This window comes from Lactuca virosa, chromosome 4, assembly GCF_052849685.1.
Source record: "Lactuca virosa cultivar CGN04683 chromosome 4, Lactuca_virosa_CGN04683_v6, whole genome shotgun sequence".
NCBI lineage: Eukaryota > Viridiplantae > Streptophyta > Magnoliopsida > Asterales > Asteraceae > Lactuca > Lactuca virosa.
The window spans coordinates 153,933,040-153,955,254 of record NC_136429.1 but is presented as its reverse complement, the minus strand read 5'-3'; the positions used below and the strand labels follow the sequence as shown (position 1 = coordinate 153,955,254).

At 36.0% G+C, this 22,215-nt stretch overlaps 1 protein-coding gene across 1 annotated transcript; it reads right to left on the bottom strand.

Annotated features, from left to right (window-relative positions):
* Window positions 1–7,745: 7,745 nt before the first annotated feature.
* LOC145107576 (ADP-glucose pyrophosphorylase family protein) lies at window positions 7,746–11,315 on the bottom strand. Its single transcript, XM_079044479.1, has 13 exons — window positions 10,938–11,315; window positions 10,402–10,499; window positions 10,144–10,244; window positions 9,949–10,027; window positions 9,796–9,856; window positions 9,565–9,704; window positions 9,374–9,464; window positions 9,247–9,295; window positions 9,026–9,142; window positions 8,793–8,940; window positions 8,609–8,701; window positions 8,145–8,256; window positions 7,746–8,049 (listed from the first exon to the last, which is right to left on the bottom strand). Exons 1-13 carry the CDS (start codon window positions 10,999–11,001, stop codon window positions 7,949–7,951), a joined length of 1,254 nt encoding a protein of 417 aa, XP_078900605.1. The 5' UTR covers window positions 11,002–11,315; the 3' UTR covers window positions 7,746–7,948.
* Between the last annotated feature and the right edge of the window lie 10,900 nt (window positions 11,316–22,215).

The window sequence follows — 22,215 nt, the reverse complement described above, 5'->3', positions numbered from 1 at the left end:
AATTTACATTCCAGTAAACTATTATAGGTATAGTTTAGGGGATACAAATTACTATTCCTATTACAAGGAATTACACAAGAGTCAGTTCATTCATGAGTCTATACTACTATATGAAGAGATACTATTACATGTTATCCAGAGAGAAATACTATATCTATACAGAGAGAAATACTATATATATACTATACGGGACTGACCATCCTACACCTGGCTGCTAGCTACAGCGGGACCTGTTCATCGACGGATGATCTCCTCGACGAGTTTCCACGCCGTGTTTATCCTAAGGCAAAAGGATACGATTTCAATGATTATATAATTTTTCCTATTACTTTTATTTTGTGACACATTCACATAAACGATGAGGTAGACTATATTTTTATAATAATAGTTGTACATGGAAAAATCTTCATTGATACAGAAATGCAAACCATCAAAGCATTCGGGTCTTGGTAGAAGACTACTTTTTATACTAGTAGGAAATATGGGATTTTCTAGGGTTTTCACACTTATACTAAATGTTTCATCAAATATTTACAAGTCTTTCATAACAGCTTTTCAAATCAATGACACCATAATACTTATGAATTCACCAGCTTTATGCTGATCTACACTTTCAAAATAACTTGTATTCTCAGGTCACCAGTAGACAGGTACGATGACCAGGTTTTGAGAAGACGGAGCACAGACAAGACTCGTCTTTTATTTTGATTACATATTTTGGTGTCTTATTACTATGAAATAACACTCATGTATTAAAACTTTACTTTTAATGCAATGGATGATGTTGTTGCTTGTTTACTACTTTGCACTGTTATGATACTTTACATGACGTCCTCCACCCCTGAACGTTTCCGCCGTTCTTGGTTTTGGGGTGTGACGCATGATGGCGTCGAAAACGTCATGGCGCCTAAAAGATGTAGATTGCAAAAAGACCAAATTGCCCTTGAAATAATTCCAAATATGTGATTACTAAGGGTCGTTTTTTCAAAACACATTATTAAAAAAAATAACATTTTTGAGTAACGAGTCAGTGCAATTATCTATGTCTTATCAAGAACCCATTAATTAATGAAAGAATGATCTAATTGCCCTTGTTAATACAATGATTAATGTTGGATTAATAATGGTTTTCTTTTGTCAAAACGAATCAACTCAAACAATATTTGGATTTATATTTATCTTTATCAATTTCATGTTTGCTTTTTAAATTGTTAATCAATATATGGTTGTAATATGAATCATAATAACAAATTATACAAGATTGGCATAAAAATGTTAGAACAACATAGAATAAAAAATTGAAATAGATTTTAACAACATCAAAGTAACTAATCTAATGTTAGAAGAACATATATAGAATAAAAACAACTAGTTTTATATTAAAAAATAATAAGTAGATAACAAAGCCTAAATATTAAAATGACAAAATATTGAAATAAAAATTATGATCTAATCTATTTACTAAGCTCAATACATTTTTTATTTATCATTTTAATCATGTAATCGACGATATATCAAATATGAAATGTTCATTATATATGTATAGTTCAAATTACCAAAAACAAGTTAAATTATATTGTTTGTTATTTAATTTATGTATGTATATTGTTTTTAAATTAACTAAAGTAACAAATGTTTCATTTAGTTTGATTAAATTTCCATGTCATCTATTGGTCGTAACATGACACTATAACCCAATCCACATGACCCATGACCCATATGTCATCTACTGATCGTAACATGACATTATAACCCAATGCACATGACCCATGACACATATATGTCATATATTGGTTGTAACATGACACTATAACCATATGCACATGACCCATGACCCATATATGTCATATATTGGGTAACATGACACTATAACCCAATGCACATTACTCATAACCTATATGTCATCTATTGGTCGTAACGCGATACTATAACCCAATTCACATGACCCATGACCCAGATTTCATCCATTGGTCTTAACATGACACTATAAGTCACTACCACCCAATGCACATGACTCGTGACCCATATGTCATCTATTGGTCTTAACATGACACTATAAGCCTCTACCACCCAATGCACATGACCCATGACCCATATGTCATCTATTGGTCTTAACATGACACTATAACCCAATACACATGACCCATGACCCATATATATCATTTGTTGATCATAACATGACAATATAACCCAATGCACATGATTCATGACCCATATGTGGCATCTATTGGTCGTAACATGACACTATAACCCAATGCACATGACCCATGACACATATGTCAACTATTAGTCATAACATGACATTATAACCCAATGCACATGGCCCATGACCCATGTATCTCATCTGTTGGTCGTAACATGGCACTATAACCCAATGTACATGACCCATGACCCATATATGTCATCTATTAGTCGTAACATGACACTATAACCCAATGCACATGATCGATGACCCATATATGTCATCTATTGGTTGTAACATGACACTATAACCCAATGCACATGACCCATGACCCATATATGTCATCTATTGGTCGTAACATGACACTATACCACAATGCACGTGACCCATGACCCATATATGTCATCTATTGGTTGTAACATGACACTATAACCCAAATGCACATGACCCATGACCCATATGTCATCTTTTGGTCGTAACATGACACTATGACCCAATGCATATGATATATGACCCATATGTCATGTATTGGTTGTAACATGACATTATAACCTAATGCACATGACCCATGACCCATATATGTCGTCTACTGGTCGTAACATGACACTATAACTCAATGCACTATAACACCTGCAAATTCGGGCTAGACAAATAAGTTAATATAAGCCATAATAACAAATTTTAAAGAGGGGATTCTTTAGAATGCATAATATTAACCAATTTGTGGTATGTGTGACAAGGATTCCATACATATAAAGAACGTTGAAATCCGACTTCGTATGAAGAAGTTATGTTTCTTCGAAGTTTTGCGATTAAACTGGCACGTCGCTGCGTATCGTAAAAAATGAATTTTTGATAAATTGCTTTTTAGCCTAAAAGGTATAAATTAAAGTCGTAGTGGTCGTTAAACCGAGAGCGTGCATATAGAGAACGTCCAAATCTAACTTTGTAAGAGGAAGTTATGATTTTTCGAAGTTTTAGCACAACAATATAGGGCTCAGAAACCGAAGTAGAGATCGGTTGATTGTTAGGAAAAACAATCTAAAAGAGAGTTGAAGATCTCGTCCATATGATTCTGTTGATATAAAGACAGTCGAGAATGGATGTCGTATGAGACTGTTATGATTTTTAACGGACTTTAACAGTCTAAGTCTGTTAAAAATATAGCTTTACAAATAAACTCAAAATTAGCCGACAGAGTCTAAATGAAAGTTGTAGATCTCGTCGAGGACTTTCCGAGGATATAAATAATGTCGAAACAGAGCTCGTATGAAGAAGTTACGACATTTTGAAAATCTGGAAATTTGCGCGTGTGAAGCGCACCGCGCGTATGATGACGTGACACGTTCTAGAGGCGACATGTGGCATGGTCAACCGCCTAATCTTTGAAAAGGCAAGGTGACATGACACCACAGAATTTGGACACATGGCACCACGAAGATAAGACACATGACACCTTCTAGAAAAGGCGTACGCGGACAAACGAGGTGACGACATGTAGCAGAAGCCCAAAGGAGCCAGCACTACCCTAGTGCGTGACGTGCATGCCTAGTGTGTGCGGCACACAATGTTTTTCTTGCCTATAAATAGTCAGCTTCATATATGCTTTCACCCCCACACCCTACACAAATTCTCTCTCGAGTATTCCTTACTTTTAGGCCATTTTTCTTGAGTTTCTGGCTTGCGGCAAAGCCCTGCGACACCCTTGAATACTTAGCTAGTTGTAACCTTCGAATAGAAGTCCCTAAATCAATATTCTGCCCAGTTTGATCTCCAGTTTGAACCCCTGTAAGTTAAGCTACACTCTTCTATTTTCAGTGTAACTTATATTTATAATCATAAGTCGTTATTATGAACCTATAAATAAGATCTATCAGTAATTTCAAGTCATTATAATGATTGATCTACTTACGGGAGAGGTGTCTAGAATGGTCATGTTGGCTTGGTTGTTGGATTTCATAAAAGCTATATGCCCAAATGATCCTACCTCCAACTGTCATGCCTGGTTGATCCTTACTTAATAGATCTTACTGTATATATTGGGATTAGTAAGGATCTAAACTATTATTAGTCACCAGGATCATTACACTAAGACTCTATATTAATCATACTTAGGTCATGTCAAGATAATATCTAAGATATTAAGGCGAAGCGCTGCCCTAACTTTGAGTTACATGCCTTTGTCAGGTGAGTGCATAGTTACCTTCAACTTACACATAGATATCAAGTATCTAATTTGCCTAAATGCTTTATGTGCTTATTATCTGAGTTTCTGATATTTGTGTTACATGAGATAATGATTTTTCTAAAATATAATATATGTATTTTACCGAACTCATAATGTATTGGGTAGGACGGGTAGAAAGAGATAAGAGAAATGAGATAATAGTTAGGGACAATAAGAGTAGAGATAATGGTGAGAGACCATAAGAAAAAAAAGATAATGGTGAGAATTATACCAGAGATAGAATAGTGGTGAGAGACCATATCGGAGTTAGGGCAAAGAGACCATGCCCAACAGAGATCAGTCATCAAGCAGAGTATTGATGGAGACCACAGACTAGTGTAGATAGTCTAGTGGAACACTAGCAAACTTTCAATCTGTAGGTGTTAGTGAAATCACACAAACCGAGAGTATGGATTGTGGATTCATTTGAGTACTCTATTTTTCCTTGGTTACCCTAGGTTACCACAAGTCGGTATCAGGAAACATAATCTTGAACCATGAGATTGACTCTTGATCCATGTCTCTAGTTCATAATAAGATATCATGAAGATCAAAGGAATTTGAAGTTACCAGTCTTAGGGTTGTTTATAGCAATGTTGTTATAAGTACAGTAGTTGCATTGGACTGCCACTCACTGTTGTTCCTAGTAAGTATTAGACCAGTCAATTGTTGATGTTTAAGTGCAAGTGGGAGTTGATGGAGATTGGTGCATATAGCCATAACAAGCTCGTTAATATTTCTATAAATAGCAGTGTCCTTTTAGGTTACACGCAAGAACAAAATAAAGCATAACTGAAAAGATATTTATGTGAGGGACTTGTTTTGTTAATTAATTAATAGTTTAATTAATTAATTAGAAAATAATTAAATATAGAATATTCCAGAATGATTTGAATTCCAAAGATAATTATTATTATATTTGGTAATTGTCCATTGGGTTTCAAATCACCTCCCTATATAAAGAGGGCTCCAAATTCGGTTTTAACACAAGTGAAAAATAACTTTCAACTATCAAAGTTCAGAAACCTCAAAACCCTAAAGAATCATGAAGTGCAGTTCCCACGAAGTGGCACCTAGATCACCACGTCGTGGTGGGTTGCAGAATCGAGTTTTCAATTCAGTTTACAACTCACAGTTCGAGGATTGCTTAGATATGCTTCTATTTTGCTTTTTTGGGTGCGATTACAGGAGAGGAACTCTCCATTGGGTTCTCTAGTCCATTCAACCGGCTAATCAAAAGAAGAAACCTACTAAGAAAGCAAAGGTATGATTTTATTCATTATGTCCTAAGGAGTTGAATAGATTGTTGAGTTTCATCTGTTGTCTCGAGTCTATTAGATCATAATTGTTGTTTTTGCTGCCATGATTTTGGTCTTTGACTAGGCTCGAAACCCATCAATGTCTCCCCTGGAGACTAACTTGACCATAAGAGAGTTTCCCGGATACCAGCTAATAGCTTGTTTTCTCTTGTTGTAATATAGATCTCCATTAAGACCCAAGCCAGTTAACGAAGGACAAACGTCCTGAGGTCCGATATCACATAAAAGTTAATTGGTAGGTGGTATGTGGCGAGTCGAAGGTTGTAAATTTTAGGAGGTATGTGTATATTAAAAGTAGTAGGTATGTGTATGTAATGTACTTATGCAGTGTTTTTGGAATGTTTGTCTAAAATGTTGACTTTTTATTTTTTTCCCTTATAAATAAGACTTAGGAATCCAATGTTTTTACACCTTTGTTATTCAGTTATTCAACTCAAAATGGTGGAAAATATACCACTTCCATGGACCAAGGAGGAAGAGATCGCACTCACACTTTCTTGGAATATCATTACGAAAAAAGTTATCCTCATTGTTCTCCCACATTTGCTTGTAGGATCACTTTGGATCCACTTAAATTAGGTCGTAACGCTCATCGAACAAATGAATAACTAAGAGTAAGTTTAAGGATCTAAAAGAAAGGTGAAATTTTCCCCAAAATCTATCATAATATCAAAAACGAATTGGCGAATGTAGATAAATATGATATTTTGGAGGCGAATAGGGAGCAATAAAAATGCAAAGTGACGGGGCTGACTTTGCACATGGAGCTACTTGGAATATTTTTAAACATGTCCCTTATTTTTAATTTGTAGTTTCTTTTTGTTATTTGTGGTATGTAATAAGAAGTAATGATAACAACTGCCTTTCATAATTCCAAATCCAAACACAATTTATTCAATTATATAGGGGTTAAAACAACTATAATTATGTTTGTTATTTTTCTAGTTAGATGAAAGCGGTAGAGGATGCACAGTTTCTGATTGGTTTGTAGCTCGTTGCACTGTTGAAATCCAATAAACATTAACCATATGGTAAAAGTTTGTGTAGGTTAAAGATCATGCTATCAATAGAACATGAACACATGACCACACAATATATCACGATTGCAGTCATTTCCTACATGTACATGCTTGAAGTTGAAGATTTACAACATGGGTATTCGTAAAATCTGTTACTCATACTTTTCGGGACGATATTTTCCTTGCCTACCACCGGACATACTTTTACATCCTCATTTAAAGTACCATATTCACATAAAGGGTGAGTACACCAAAGAACTCATTGCAAAAGAAACATTATGATTTTGATCATTTTACAACTACATAATATTTCGTTATGTATATATTATCTTTACCTCCTAAGTCACTGTGTTGAATATAAATATGTTGAATGTACTTAATTGACGACTTCGAGCGTCGTTATCGGTAAATTGTGTTCATGAACCGATAATATGTTGATGACATCTAAAATATCAAGGTCTCTTACATTCCAACGAATGTTAAGAAAAAAAACTCTTTGCCCATTTTGCATGACCGATATTGCCAAGTCAATCAATCACGTTCAATCCCGTCGTGCGAATAATGAATGTGACATTGTATTTAAAAACATGTGCATTTGTTGGAGATTTTTGGACGCCATGATTTATCTACAAATTGATCTTGGATTATTTTTGAGCATTATAATCGAATGACTAAAAGATAATAAAATATCATTGTTTCAAGGCGAGTAATCTCTTCCTTAAAGCAATTCGAACCCACCAATCTATCATCCCTACGAATGATCGATCATAACAAATGTAGAATCAGTTCTTAAACACCGCATGATTGTGATAAGTCAAGTAAATTTATTGAGTTCTCTAAGGATTATGGGTGCTAAGTATGTTTAGTGGTATGGTAAAATGAAAGTGTAACATATTCTCTTAATGTTAAATTATCATAATTGTTTTTCGTAACTACCTTAACAAGTAAACTAATTCTGCACACGTTTGATGGGTATGAGAATGAACATTGTCTCGAGATTCTAAATAAAACATAAACATTTGCTTCCCAAATTGTCATATACAATAGCTTCTAAAAATTAAAACCAAACACAAACTTCTATAGACATTAACGTTTAAGAAGAATACACACTCCATACTATAACTTCATCTTGTTATTTTTGGCATCCATCCGATGAAGAGAGGACATATAAATAAATTAGGGTTTGAATCGTCTTGCTTTGTTATAAGATAATTTCTTGCTGAACACTAACATTTAGAGTCTTGTTTGGAAGGACAATGCAATTGATTACCACTACTTCATCTTCAACATTAACAGCTTCACCTGGATTTCATACAACATTAACAAAATCATAATTTGATTTTTAGAGTCAAAGCTTTGACTATTTTAGACTCTTGATTGTAAAGAAAAGATGTTACCAAGAATGGTCACTCCAAGCTTTGCGTTGGGAGATCCTTCAGCCTGGACACGCGACCACCTCCCAATACAACATTTCCAACCAACAATCGAATGAATAACCACCGCGTTTTCCTGAGATTAAATAATAACACTGTGACTGTGACTGTAAACAACTGTCAGTGTCAGTGACAGTGACAATAATTGTGACTAACTGTCTGTGTCTATGACTGATGTCAATGGTACAAAAATTGTGACTGTGACTGTATAATCAACTGTCAGTGACAGTGACAGTGACTATTTGTCTGTGTCTATAACTGGTGTCAATGGGACAAAAATTGTGACTAACTGTCTATGGGTGTCAATGGGACAAAAATTGCAATTTTTTATATGAGCCAAAGAAAGATGGGATAGAGAGTTGTTTTCGATCTCTCGTATGTGAAAAAAGACGAAAATGCCCTCTCACTCGTATGGTGTTCTACTATACCTTGATTTCAACATCATCAAGAACAATACAGTTGATCAACCGGACACCAGCTCCTATACGTGCATTGGCAGATATGGAGACGTTTGGGCCAATCTATGCAAATTTAAGGAAAAATAAACCAACAACTGTATCATATAACAAACATTCTTCATTTAAAAAGAAAAAAAAAAGTGTAATTAATTACCTTTGCAGTTGGATGAACTTTTGCTGAGGGATGAATATAAACATCACCAAGTATAGTGGCACTTTTTGAACCATCTCCTTCAGTCAAAAGATGGGGTGAGGTGTAACGAAACAATGAAAGATACAATCCAGAACATTTCAAGGACATTCTGTATAAATTTAACAAGAAATGATTTAGAGGATTTAATAATTTATACAGATGAAATAAAGGATCTTGGATTTATTATGACTTACCCAGGTGTTTTTATTTGTTCCCAAAAATCCCTAGTTTCATATATGTACAACTGTTTCTTTCCTGCAAGTGGTGATAATATATCTTGATCCAGTCTTACAAAATTTGCAGGAAGACTCCTGTTACATGTACTTATATCAGGACACAATGTTTAAACAGATAAACTATTCTTACAAATTTTGCATACTTTCTTTTGTTTATAAAATTCAAAAATAAGTACTACCTTGTTGCTGACTGTAATGCCTCAAAGCTGGATTGACGTCTTAGATTAGCTGCAAAACAAATAAAAGAAACAGAATTCAGTTAATAAAAAAAAACATAGTAATTTTTTTATAAGTTATAAAACTAACCTCTGTCTTTTCGTTGTGTAGAAACACCTTGAATTGCAGTAAAGATTTCGGGTGTAAATACATAAACACCACAATTTATTCGGTCACTAACCTGTGTAGATTAGATTTGTTATTAATTAAGACCAAAAGAGTAAATAACTAATTAGTCTGTTTAACATGTCAAGTTGTTGACTTTGGTCAACCACACGTACAAAAGTTTCAGGTTTCTCAGTGTAATGGAGCAACTCATTGGAATTAGGATCAGCTACAAGCTCCCCAAATTGGTCTGCTGATTCAGGGGAAACCTTAATTACAAGGATTGTTCCCATCCCACCATATTTTTTATGAGCCTCTATAAAAAATATATATAGACAGTGTATGTTAGAATATCAACATGAAAGAATTTTGTATAAAGATATGTGGTGTATAAAAAGAAAGCATACCAAGCATCTCAGGCAATGGGAAAGTGCAGCAAACATCACAATTCAGCAAGAAGATGTGTGACTGTTATGAAAAAACATTATCATTCAACAGGAGTTTGAAAAGATAGTTTTTTTTTTTATTAGAAAGGAAGGGTAAAGGTTAAAAGTTAAAACCGGGTTATCTTCCAAGATGAGATCTCTGAAATTGTATAGTCCACCAGCAGATCCATGTGGCTTGTCCTCTTTCAAGTATCTATTTCAGGATGATCCAAAAGGAAAACATAATAATAAGATGAGAAACTAAGCTCAAGTTTAACACCATCAAAGAGAAAGTAAAATTATTAAGAAGAGAAATGGTTATGAAGTTACTTGATAGGGACTTTAAGCTCATTAGAGATGGAGGAGACATATAAGGCAAACTCACGTTCTTCATAGAAACCAATAAGATAGATCTGTGCTAGGTTTGGTATCTATGACAGAAAGAATTGTGCATAAGATTCCATTAAACTTTGTTGTCATGATTCAGATATATACTTTCCAAGAAGAAAAGTGTGGCCAAATTTAACAATTTAACAATAAACAATTGAAATTTTTTAGCCTTCTGTTGAGTAACAGATAAAGTTTTACCTTTTTACAGGCAGAGATTGGATGATGAACCATTGCCTGTCCTGCTAGTGGAAAAAGTGGCTTTGGAATATTTAGTGACAATGGCCTGAATCGAGTACCTAAAAGAGAACAATATGTCAATTGTCCAATATGAATTGCAATTAACAAAAGGAAGATTCGAAGAATCACTAATTCCAACAATATCCGTTACAAAGAAACAATAGAAAATTTCTCTCTTTTTCACAATCAAAATTCCACTTCGAAATCTGAAAGATACATATAACATACATAATCTTACTCTACTCGGATCATCTTTTGAAAAACACATTTACAAAAGAAATCAAGAGCAAATTCAGATCGTGGGGTGTGATGTGACGACATCCCATCCAAAAACAGAAACAAACAATTTCTATTTACATTACAGCAGTGCAGCGAGATCCAGTGAATCATAACTAAGATTGAGCAACTATCTTACTAATCAGAATGAAAAATAGTAAAATTTGATATGATTGAGTTATGATAGCAATTGAAGTTACTTAATAAGGAACTAAGAATACCTTTTGTAGGACCACCAACCATGATCACGGCAACAGCTCTCTCATCTGAGCTCATCATTCCCATTCCCTATCAAGATCTCCGTCTCTAGGAACAACACAAGGAGACAACAACAACAACACAAGTATTTTGAATCAAACTATCAATTCTCAATTTCAATTGGCGCCTAATTTGATACCGACAGCACTTTCTCAGTATCAGAATGAGACTATAGCGTCTGGACAATGAATTTGGGATGTAGTTAGCAAGATCTTGAGAGAGTAATTGAAATGGAAGAGTCCACTCGATCTGGGATAACTACATGGCCATTGCTCCCTCACATGCTTTATCTCTATGACTAAATTTTGGGACCCGCTTATTAGCTAAGAAGCCGACACTTTTGCGATCGGCAATGAAACCACTTTTTTTTTTTATTTACTTCGACAAAATTTAACGATCGGTCCTTGTAGTTTGTAAAAATTATCATATTGAGATAACTATCACTAACACTATACAATGGTCCATGGATTTTACTTTTTTATATGGTTGGTTTTGATACATATAAATTGACTTTTATATTATTAATTAATATCATACCCTTCCACACCCAGCCCACTCTTTTTCCGCTCTCTTCTTCCATCATCCACCACCACCACCTGCGCCATCACCACCGTCGAGAATACCAAAACCAAAAAAGACTCACAACTAATGTTAAAACAAAAAAAACCACCATATCCATAATATTAAACGCAAATCAAAACCAGAAAATCAAACAAACGATAATCAAACCCATAAAAGACCCAACAACTGATGACAAATCAAACCCAGAAACTCAAACGAAAACCACACCCACAAAATCAAATGAAATTTAAATGAATAAAAACCATGTACAAACTCATAAATGCAAGAATTGATAAGAGCATTCCTTTTTGCATATAATGTACTTGAAGCCATTGTTGAATCACAAAGGTGTTCTAGGTTTACTTTAAGCTATGAGAACCTGATCAATAACTCTATAAAGTTTTGTTGTTGAAACAAGGTCAATATATATATGCAATATTTGTCATCGTTTAATAAATAATGGAATATATTATTATAGATCAGGACATTCCCCTTGGCATATGTTGTTATTAAATCGATCCATGGAAACTGTAACGCCCCATTTTCACAAGCAAATTTTCATTAACTAAGGTAAAATCACCATTTACGTAAAACCTAAGTTATGAAAACCAAGTTGTTCCAAAATACAATTGTTTGAAAATCAAAGTAATATAAATAATGCAAAATCTTCATTGTTGTTGATGAGTGTATATAGTCATGCCTTCGCCTTCCCACGATCACCAATGCGACCTGAAAAACATTTAATCCACAACTGTAAGCCAAAGCTTAGTGAGTTCCCCAAAATATCATACACTACAATATACATACAATGCATACACACATGAGCCTTCAGTCTGTCTGGACCGCCTCGCAAGGCCTACAAGATGTCTGGACCGCTCTACCGAGCCTACAGTCTGTCTGGCCCGCCTCGCAAGGGCTAAAACATGTGTGGATCGCTCTCTGGAGCCTACAGTTTTATTGGACTGTCTCGCAAGGCGTATAATACACCTGGACCTCTCTCTCTCTCTCTCTCTCAGCATACGCCTGAACCACATCTGGCCTACAACATACCACTGGCCAGCCCGGGTATCTTGGCCTTCAACAGAAAGAAGAACCGCCTCAACCACCACCCAATATGTCGACATATGTAACAATCAAGAAATCAAGTAAACACATAAACACAAGCAACTATCCACACTAGTCTACTTTTCTATCAGCTCACAACCACAAACCAGGCCTCATACAGTACACTATGCCACTACCAAAAGATCTCTAAGGAATGCATATCTATATGTAACCAGCGGTGAGATAGACTTTCAAACAGGTGATCCCACTCTAAAGCCACAACCAAACAAGGAACAAGCAAGAAAACCTAGATCAAGAGTTCTCAGGCTATCCTACATGGTTACATACAGCCCCTAGGGCACGCCACTAGACGATTACCAATCCTATTGGTACTCTACCCAACATACCCTACTCCTATATCCTGACATACAGGGATATAGACTTTAATACATAGTATAGTGTAACACTGGTAAAAATTCATAAAAATTTAAACTTTTTCAACCAACCAAAAATCATAATTGTTTACATTATAGTTTTCAAAATAGTTTAGACATCAGAGTTTTCCCCAAAATCATAAAACACAATATGAGGAGGTGCACGATCATGCCTTCACCTTTCCGCGATCCTATGAGGTACCTGAAACATAATCCAAAACTGTAAGCCCAAAGCTTAGTGAGTTCCCCCAAAATACCAATATGTAACAAATAACACAGATACAATAACAGCATGCAATGGGTCCACAACTAACAGACTGGATTGCCCCTGAGCCCACAACATAAGTCTGGCTTGCCTCTTGGGCCCACAACTTATGTTTGGCTTGCTCCCCGACCTGATCAGTCCTCATACTGAATACCACTAAGCCCTCGGTACGAGTCTGGAATGCCCTTCCCGACCCTCAGCTCGTATCTGGAATGCTCATGAGCCCTCAGTATGAGTCTGGCATGCCCTTCCCGGGCCTCAACTCATATATGGCTTGCTCATGGGTTTGTTGGATACAACACAGAGCAGTACAACCTCAACCCAATCCACACAATATGTCGACATATAACAGATAATAACATATTCAGATAAACAGACAGTATCACAGGTAGGTCCTATAGATATACCAGACTAATATATAAAGACTAGCATACCAAGACTAACATATCAAGACTAGCATGCATATCAATTCCATACTCGTCATATCAACAATATCAGGTTATCAAACCAAAGGGTCGGCCTTGGTGTCTTCGACCCGACAGTACAGTGAGGAAAACTCACCTCACAAGCGATGCAGAACTGATAAGGCCTGACTCTGAATCCTAGCTCACAACTCAAATGCTTACAACCATGAAATGACCAATCCCCATAATACCCAAAATACCCTCAAGGTCAAATTGGTCAAAGTCAAAGTGAAAGTCAAGGTCAACGGTTTGGGTTGAACCAACATGTCGTGTTCTCTTTTTACCACGTCGTGTTCCACGAACAGTTCCACAGACGGGAAATCTTCAGCCAACACGCCGTGTTCGCTAGATTCCTAACAGCTTAAGATATTTAGTTGCCTTTTCAATCCCAAGTGTAACATTCGTAAAATTCTTGAAAATTTTAAACTTTTAAAATAAACCACAAACCATCATTGTTTACAAATTGTTTTCAAAATAAGTTTCACATCAGAGAAATCCCAAAATCGTAAAACAAAATATAAGGAGGTGCACGATCACGCCTTCGCCTTTCCGCCATCCTCTGAAGTACCTGAAATGTGACATCCCCAATTTCACGGTCAGAAAAGACCGATTTAATTTATGCTTTTAAAGTAAAATCAGAGTAATCCTTTGATTAAAAGAGTTGCGGAATTTGTTCGCAAAACAAAATATGATAAAACAAAATTTATCAAAGCATTTCTTAAAGAAATGTATTTTCATTATATAACAAAATCTTGGGATGTCATGTTCCGATACAGACCAAAAGCATAAACAATACAAAATAGACCTTACAACAGTTATATTTAACTATGGTCTATAATTCAAAATATCTTGACAAGGCATCCAACTTATGCTCTCGTGCCACTACCTGTAATACAAAGAAAAACTGAGTGGGTCAGGTTTGGGAGCCTGGTGAGCATATAGGGTTTTCAACCCACAATAAATGATTATATTAATTTCATCAACCAATAATAACCCAATTACTCATTCCCGTTATCCTCACTTTACGTCCCTAAAACAATTGACCCAAGGGACCTAGCCTAAGGATTTTCATCGGGGCGACAACACTGCTTTGGGGGTTTCCCAGCAATTTATGTCAAATAAGGCAACCATGGGGGGGATGGAGTACATCAAATGAACACCCAAGTTCATTAACACCTACAGGTTATGAGTCTGCTAGCGTTCCACTGAACTGTCTAGAAAAGTCTGTGGTCGTCATTTAAACTCCGCTAGATGACTGAATCAGCAACAACAACGAGGCCTCTCATAATTTTATTTCATCACACACCAACTGTCTACCCATGTTCTACCCAACATATTAGTAGATAAAAATATATACATTTATATACAACTTAAACATGTGCAAATTATTCATTCAACAATTATTTCAAATAAACAAATAATATATAAACACATAGCACGTATTTTATAAAGAATACTTCATATCTATGTGTTAGAAGAAAGTGACTACACACTCACTTGATCAGAAGATGATTGGACAGCACTACGACTCTAAGAGTAGTATTCTTCGGTGAAACCGGGATGCTTTCTTGAAAACTGGGCTTCTCGCGGGCAGAGTTTCGGCTCGGAAACTTTACTTCTCGGGATCCTCGGGGCGTCGGGACTTGCTTCGGGTGTCGGTAATGATACCGGGGCTTCGGGGGTAAAGCTTGCACGTAAAACGAGTGAGAGAGAAAGAAATGAGCAACCAAATTTGGCAGCCCACGACTTCTATTTATAGGGGCTGAAACCCCGATTTACGCTGGGCATAAATCCTGATTACGCTGGGCGTAATGCCTCTACAAGCAGTACGATGGGCGTACTTCGGTTACGATGGGCGTACTCTTCGGATAAGCTTTGGTATGCGTGCCTCGAACTTCAAAAATTCATAACTTTCGCATACGAGCTCCGTTTTCGACGTTCTTTATATCCACGCGTAGGTGAGACTATGCTCTACAACTTTCATTTAGACTCCGTCAGCTAATTTTAACTTATTTTTATTATATTGTTTTTAGTAGGCCGGGACAGGAAAACTCCGTTATAAAATCATAACTTCTTCATCCGACGTCCGTTTTCGTCTGTCTTTTTACCATTGGACTACTAACGACGAGATCTTCGATACTCGTTTAGATTGTTTTGGCCAAATATCACTCGATCTCAATTTCGAGAATTGGGTTGTATACCGCTAAGTCGAAACTTAGAAAAATCATAACTTCCTCATACGAAGTCAGATTTGGACGTTCTTTTTATGCACGCTCTCGGTTTAACGTATTCCACGACTTTCGTTTAGATCACTAAGGCTAGATATCGCTCTATCTTAAATTCATATTTTACGTCATACAGTGTCGTACCGGTTCTGTCGCGAAACTTCGACAGGTCATAACTCCTTCGTTATAACTCGGATTTCCGTACTCTTTATATCTCCGAAATCCTTGTTTCGACCACTACAACTTTATCCTTAGATATCGGCTTTATTTAATATTTATTTCTGACGCTCATTTTTATTCTTAATTCATTTAAGCCACAAAAATAAGCATAAAACACATAATACTCAAATAATACATTTCTACTATTTCAAAATGAGTTACAAAGGTTAACCTAGACTATTACATCAATAATAACGCCTAGCCTAGAAACACGGGCATTACATGAAACATAATCCAAAACTGTAAGCCCAAATCTTAGTGAGTTCCCCCAAAATACCACCACAATACATAATCATAACTACCGCACAACATCACACATACATAACCTTCAACATGTTTGGACCGCCACACCGAGCCTTCAGCCTATCTGGACCGTTCTCCGGGCCTTCGGCCTGACTGGTCCGCCTCACAGGCCTTAAGTCTATCTGGGCCGCCTTGGGTTTGTTTGCCTTCAACACAAAGGAGGACCGCCTCAACCTAACCACACACATGTCGACATATACATAACTCATAAACACATAATCAATCAACAGACAAGCACAGATCATACAAATCAATAAGCATAGCATCATCCTATCTACCAGGATTCAGATCTAGCAGATCACTACAGTACTCAATCATACGATAATCAGGATAACAATCCAAAGGGTCGGCATTGGTGCCTTCGACCCATAAGTACAGTGAGGAAAACTCACCTCACAAGTAGTGCATAACTGATAAAGTCTGACTTCGAATCTCAACTCCCAACTCAAAGCCTACAACCATCATGACTAACCCATCAAAATCTCGAAATACCCAAAATCCCCTCAAAAGTCCAACTTGGTCAACCATGGTCAAAGTCAAAGTCAACGGTCAAGGTCAACCGTCCATGTTGACCCAACTCGTCGAGTGCACCTCTTGAACTCGTCGAGTTCTACAGTACTCAGAAATTCGGGGAAAACCCTAGCCAACTCGCCGAGTTGGCTGGAAAACTCACCGAGTTTTCCCCAACTTAACACATTCGGATGATTCTTCAATTCCAGGGACTCTAATGCTCAGATCTGAACTCCAAATGTGTCTAAAAGGATAAAGTTTCCAACTTTATCCTTTGGGACTACTCCAAAAGCTCAAAAACCCTTCCACAAGGCTTGAAAACTCAAAGGCTTAACCATTAAGCACAAAATCCTTGAGATATGGAACCCAATCTTTCCAGAAGAGATTCTAGTCTCAAAAACGTCCCAAAGGTTGGTGCTTTATAGACATGCATGTCCAATGCATGTCTTGAACCCAAAATGGGTCAAAAAGGGAAAATATGACCTAAACTCCATTCATGGCATCAAGGCTTGTCAAAAGACCATATCGAACCCACTATAAGACCATCTTGACCTGGAGATTCATAAAGTTACAAACTTTATGAAGTCCATCCATTGCAACATCCATGAATAAGGAGGAAAAAGGGACCAAACTCAAGATCTAGCTACATAGATAAAAATCGGATCTTGAATGCTTACAATGGTCCAAAAGAGTGCCAAACTGAAGATGAGAGCTTAGCTTGCTAGATCCTTGCCTCCTTTTCTAAATTTTCTCCTTCTTTTGCTCCAAAATGTCACACTAACTCACAATATGAGATGTAATGAAGATTAAGGTTCACAAGGCCAATAATAGGGTTTGGAGGTTGATAAAAGATCAGCCTCAAAGACTTAAGGAGGTTATATAGGGTGCAAACCCTCAAATTTAGGGTTTCTCATCCAGCCGCCAACTCTTCGAGTTGGTCCAAAAAGATGCGCGGCACAAAACCTTCCAACACGTCGAGTTGAGGCCATCAACTCACCGAGTTCCATGGGAAACTTTCCTTTTAAAGAATAAATCTCATACCTGGAAGTCGGGATGTTACAACAAGGGCACCAAGGCTCAGATCTGGACTAGGAATGCGGTTAGGAAGGATAAAGTTTCCAACTTTATCCTTTGGGACCGCAAGGAGGTCCAAAAATCCAAACTACATGCTTAACAATGCAAGGGCTCAACCATAAAGTCCTAAATCCTTAAGATCCAAAGTCCCCGCATTCCAGAAATGGTTCAACCACCTAAACCATTCCAAAGATCCGTGCTTTATAAGACATGCATGTCCAATGCATGTCTTGAACCCACATTAGGTCAAAAAGGGAATCCATGTGTAACATCCTGATTTCCGAGGTATAACATTTTTATATGTGAGTATAAGTTTGCCTGGGGTGACTCGACGAGTTGGTTGTTGGATTAGATGTCTAAGCCCATAACTATTATTGGTATGTACTTGACCCGAGAGTAACATGGTCCATTTGGGTTGCATATCATCAGGACAATTTGTTAGGATGGACTTTTGAGAGAAGGTTATTTATGGTTTATTAATATATTATAAGTTATAATATATTAATATGAAATCATATGTTTTAATTAGTATCGATCAAGAACTAATTTGGAATTAATTTAGTGATCAAAAGAGACTAATTAAATCTATGGGGACTAATTATGATAATTAGTTATATTTATATGTGTTGGGCTTATGACCCATGTTGGACCAAGTTTATGTATGGATACATAAAGAATTGGGCCACATGAACCATGGATCATAAAACCTATGGGTATGGATTATGGTTTATACCCATGACCCTTGGAATCCTACATATAAATAGGTTACTCCATAGCCAAAATCACCACTTCTTTTCTTAGAGAAATATGGAGGTGTTTTGGTGCACGGAATTCTCTCTCAAGAGCCACCTTTGTCCTAGGTGTGTTGTGATTCCATTTGAGGCATTTCATACTATTGGTGCTAAGCTCTTAAGGCCAAATACATCAAGACTTCAAGCCACATAAAAGGTATGTTTCCCTAACTAGTATATTATATGGTTTATGTCAAATGCATGCTAGTTATAGGTTTAATGCCTTGGAAACCATTTGCATGTATAATAGAGAAAACATAGATCCAAGGTATTTAGGGTTGTATGTGCACCATAGGATGTTGTAGTATACTAAAACCCAACAGTGGTATCAGAGCCATGGGTTGTTTTCTGTTATATTCATGCAAATGTTTGATTTACAAAGTTGAAAAAAAAAAGAAAAAAAAACATGAAGTTTGTCAAATTTTAAGATAATTACTTGTTTTGTGAAAAACTAATTATTTGTAAAATTTGAATCATTTGCTACAAGAGTTGAATTAGGTCAGATTATTAAAAGATAGAATGATATGATTATTTTATTTGTTTTAAAAGTTTGATTTAAATGGTTTTAAGGAGTTACAAATTTTGTCATAAAATTTTGGAACTCAAAAGTTTTTTTTAAAGTTATGATCTTAAGAGTTTTGAAACTTCCATAAGTTATGGATGTGAAATGTCTCATTTATTCACTCTTTAGGTTATGAATTCCAAGAGTCTTCAAAGGATAATTGTCAAAGTTTCAAGATTTGTATTAGTTTATATGATTATCTAATTTCTTGAAAATTGTTGATGTGAATTATCTTTACTTATGAGTTTAATCTAGATCATAGAAAAATTATTTGATTATTGTGTTAATTGGAATATTTGATCTTAATGGTTTTTATGAGCTCCATAACTTGTCCTCAAGTTATGGAAAGTGAAGAGTTTTTCTTTTTAAAGTGTCATTAAGTCTCATAGGTTATGAAAATAGAAGAGTCACTATTTTTAATGTCATCATTAAATGATTTAATGTCTTCCATAACTTGTCCTCAAGTTATGGAACTTGAATTTTTTTTTCATTAAACCTTAATTAAACTCATAAGTTATGAAAAATCCAAGAGTTTTGAAAGGTTTCAAAACTGTCCTCAAGTTTTGGAATTTGTAAAGTTACCCCCCATGTATACTTTAATTCCAAACTAGACCTTAGAATTTTAAAAGTTTAAAATTCAACCCTTATACTATTATTATAATTTTAATTATATAGATATGTATAAGATAAAGTCGTCTTACCATTAGTAGGCCTCATTCACGAAGCCGGTCTATAAGGGGGGTATAAGGTTACTGCCTATAAAATGGCAGTTTAATGGGTGTCCACTCTCACTCACCGCTTCCTTGACCGGTGGAGGGTCGTTAGCCGAACAGGTAGGACAAGGACTATAATTCTCCCTTCATTATAAGTATAATGATAAATACTAAGTAACTAAACACTTATAAATTCCCAATCTTAGTTACTTAGGAAAATATGAATAAGGTGCTAATCCATGAAATTACACTTTGCACTTTGTTTAAGCTGTTAGTGGAGCGAGTGTGGTTAACCGGCACACTAACCTGGACTTAACAAGGTAGGCAAAGGGTAAATTAATATTTATCATAGTATCGTTGGAGCGTGTGTGGTTAACTGGCACATCGATTGAGGGGTAAATATTAAGGGTACCAAGTATATATGCATGGTTACTTCACACCTTGTTTTGTGATCCTCGGCATCCCAGTCACAAAACCTGAAGGGCACACTCGAGATTGAAACATGTCATTGAAAAGTTCAATGAATCTCAAAAGAATCTAGGAGTTTCAAAACCAATTAAAACCTAATAATACATTTCGTTTATCTTGGTGGAAATTGGTGAATCGTCATTCACCTACCTTCAAATATTTTATAGTTTAGATTACGGCATCCCTCTTCCAAGTTATAAAATATTTTGTTGGGTCCTAGCCTTAATATATCATATTGGGTCTTATATTAAGGACTTAAATCAACTTTACGTGAATTTCTCCCATTGTTGATGTCTGGTTTAGACAACAATGATCTTCCCAAACCAAGCTTTCCTAATGAATATGACTTCCCGAGTTTGGCTCATGGAAGTCATACTTCTCTTCCTCCACCTCCTCCAATTATTCTCCCTAACCCACAAGTTCAAGGTCACTCAAGCCCTAAAGGCAAGCAAGGTCTATGTGTGATCACATCTTAGAGATGAAGTCACATATTGACAAGCCGGGAGAGTTGGGTGTCAAAGTCTTGAGAAAGTTGGATGTTCAATCACTTTCTAAGTCACATAGTGAGTTCCTTTGGGACGACTATGAAACAGACTATGACATGAACCTTAATGATCATATCTATTTGCTTGGTGCTGCTGAATCAGCAATGATTTGGAACGATAGTAAAGCAAATTTGATTAGAAGATCAACTTCCAAAAAAATTTATGGACAGTGACAATGGTGACACTGGAAATCCAGAAAAAGCATTCTCTTCCCAATGGAAAGGTATTGGCCATAGTCAACCCGGTTGACCAAATGGTAAAGAGAAAGGCTAAGTCTGAGATAGTCCCATTACCAAAGTGTCCATATGTTTATTTTGCCAAAGGAAGGGGCGTTGATTGCAAAGCTGCCAAATTTACCTAAGGATGTTAAAGTCAATAAGTTTGACTCTACATCAGGTAGAGCCCATTATCTAACTCTGTTAAGTTCTATTCTGAGATCCTCATTACATGATGTGACTGGGTCACATGTTGATGTTTTAAGAATCAAAGAATAGAGAGAAATCTTAAAGGAAGTATATGCTGATTCTGATCGCGAAGGTGGATTTCGATCGCATCAGAATTTTGAGCAGTTGCTTAAGAAGTTATGATATATTGCTAAGGAATAGATAACAACAATTTTCCATGTGGATTGTAAGGATAAGTTTTTCCGCAAAGTTTTAAAATAAAAGAAAATTGTTTAATTTTATTTATTTGAAGTATCCTTACAATGACATTTGTGGAAAATTGTTGCTTATATGATTCCACTGACAGCAATATTGGAAAATGGATTTGATTCTTTCATTTGTGGTAGTGTCTAAATTTACCAAATCAGGAAAGTTCCTCATCACCCAAGTTTCAATTGGACCGAAACTTGGAATCATGCAAGTTGAATAGTATGATGAATGAGAACTTTCAAGCATTGGAAAATCAAGACTAATTACTTGATCACATAGATGTGTGAGTCAAGTGAAGAACTAAAGGGATCGAGTACACATTCTTGTGCACTGGTCATGTCCACCACAAAGCTCGTTAAGACTATTTGATTTACTAAAGTTTAGTAAATATGGTTATACTTACAAGTTTA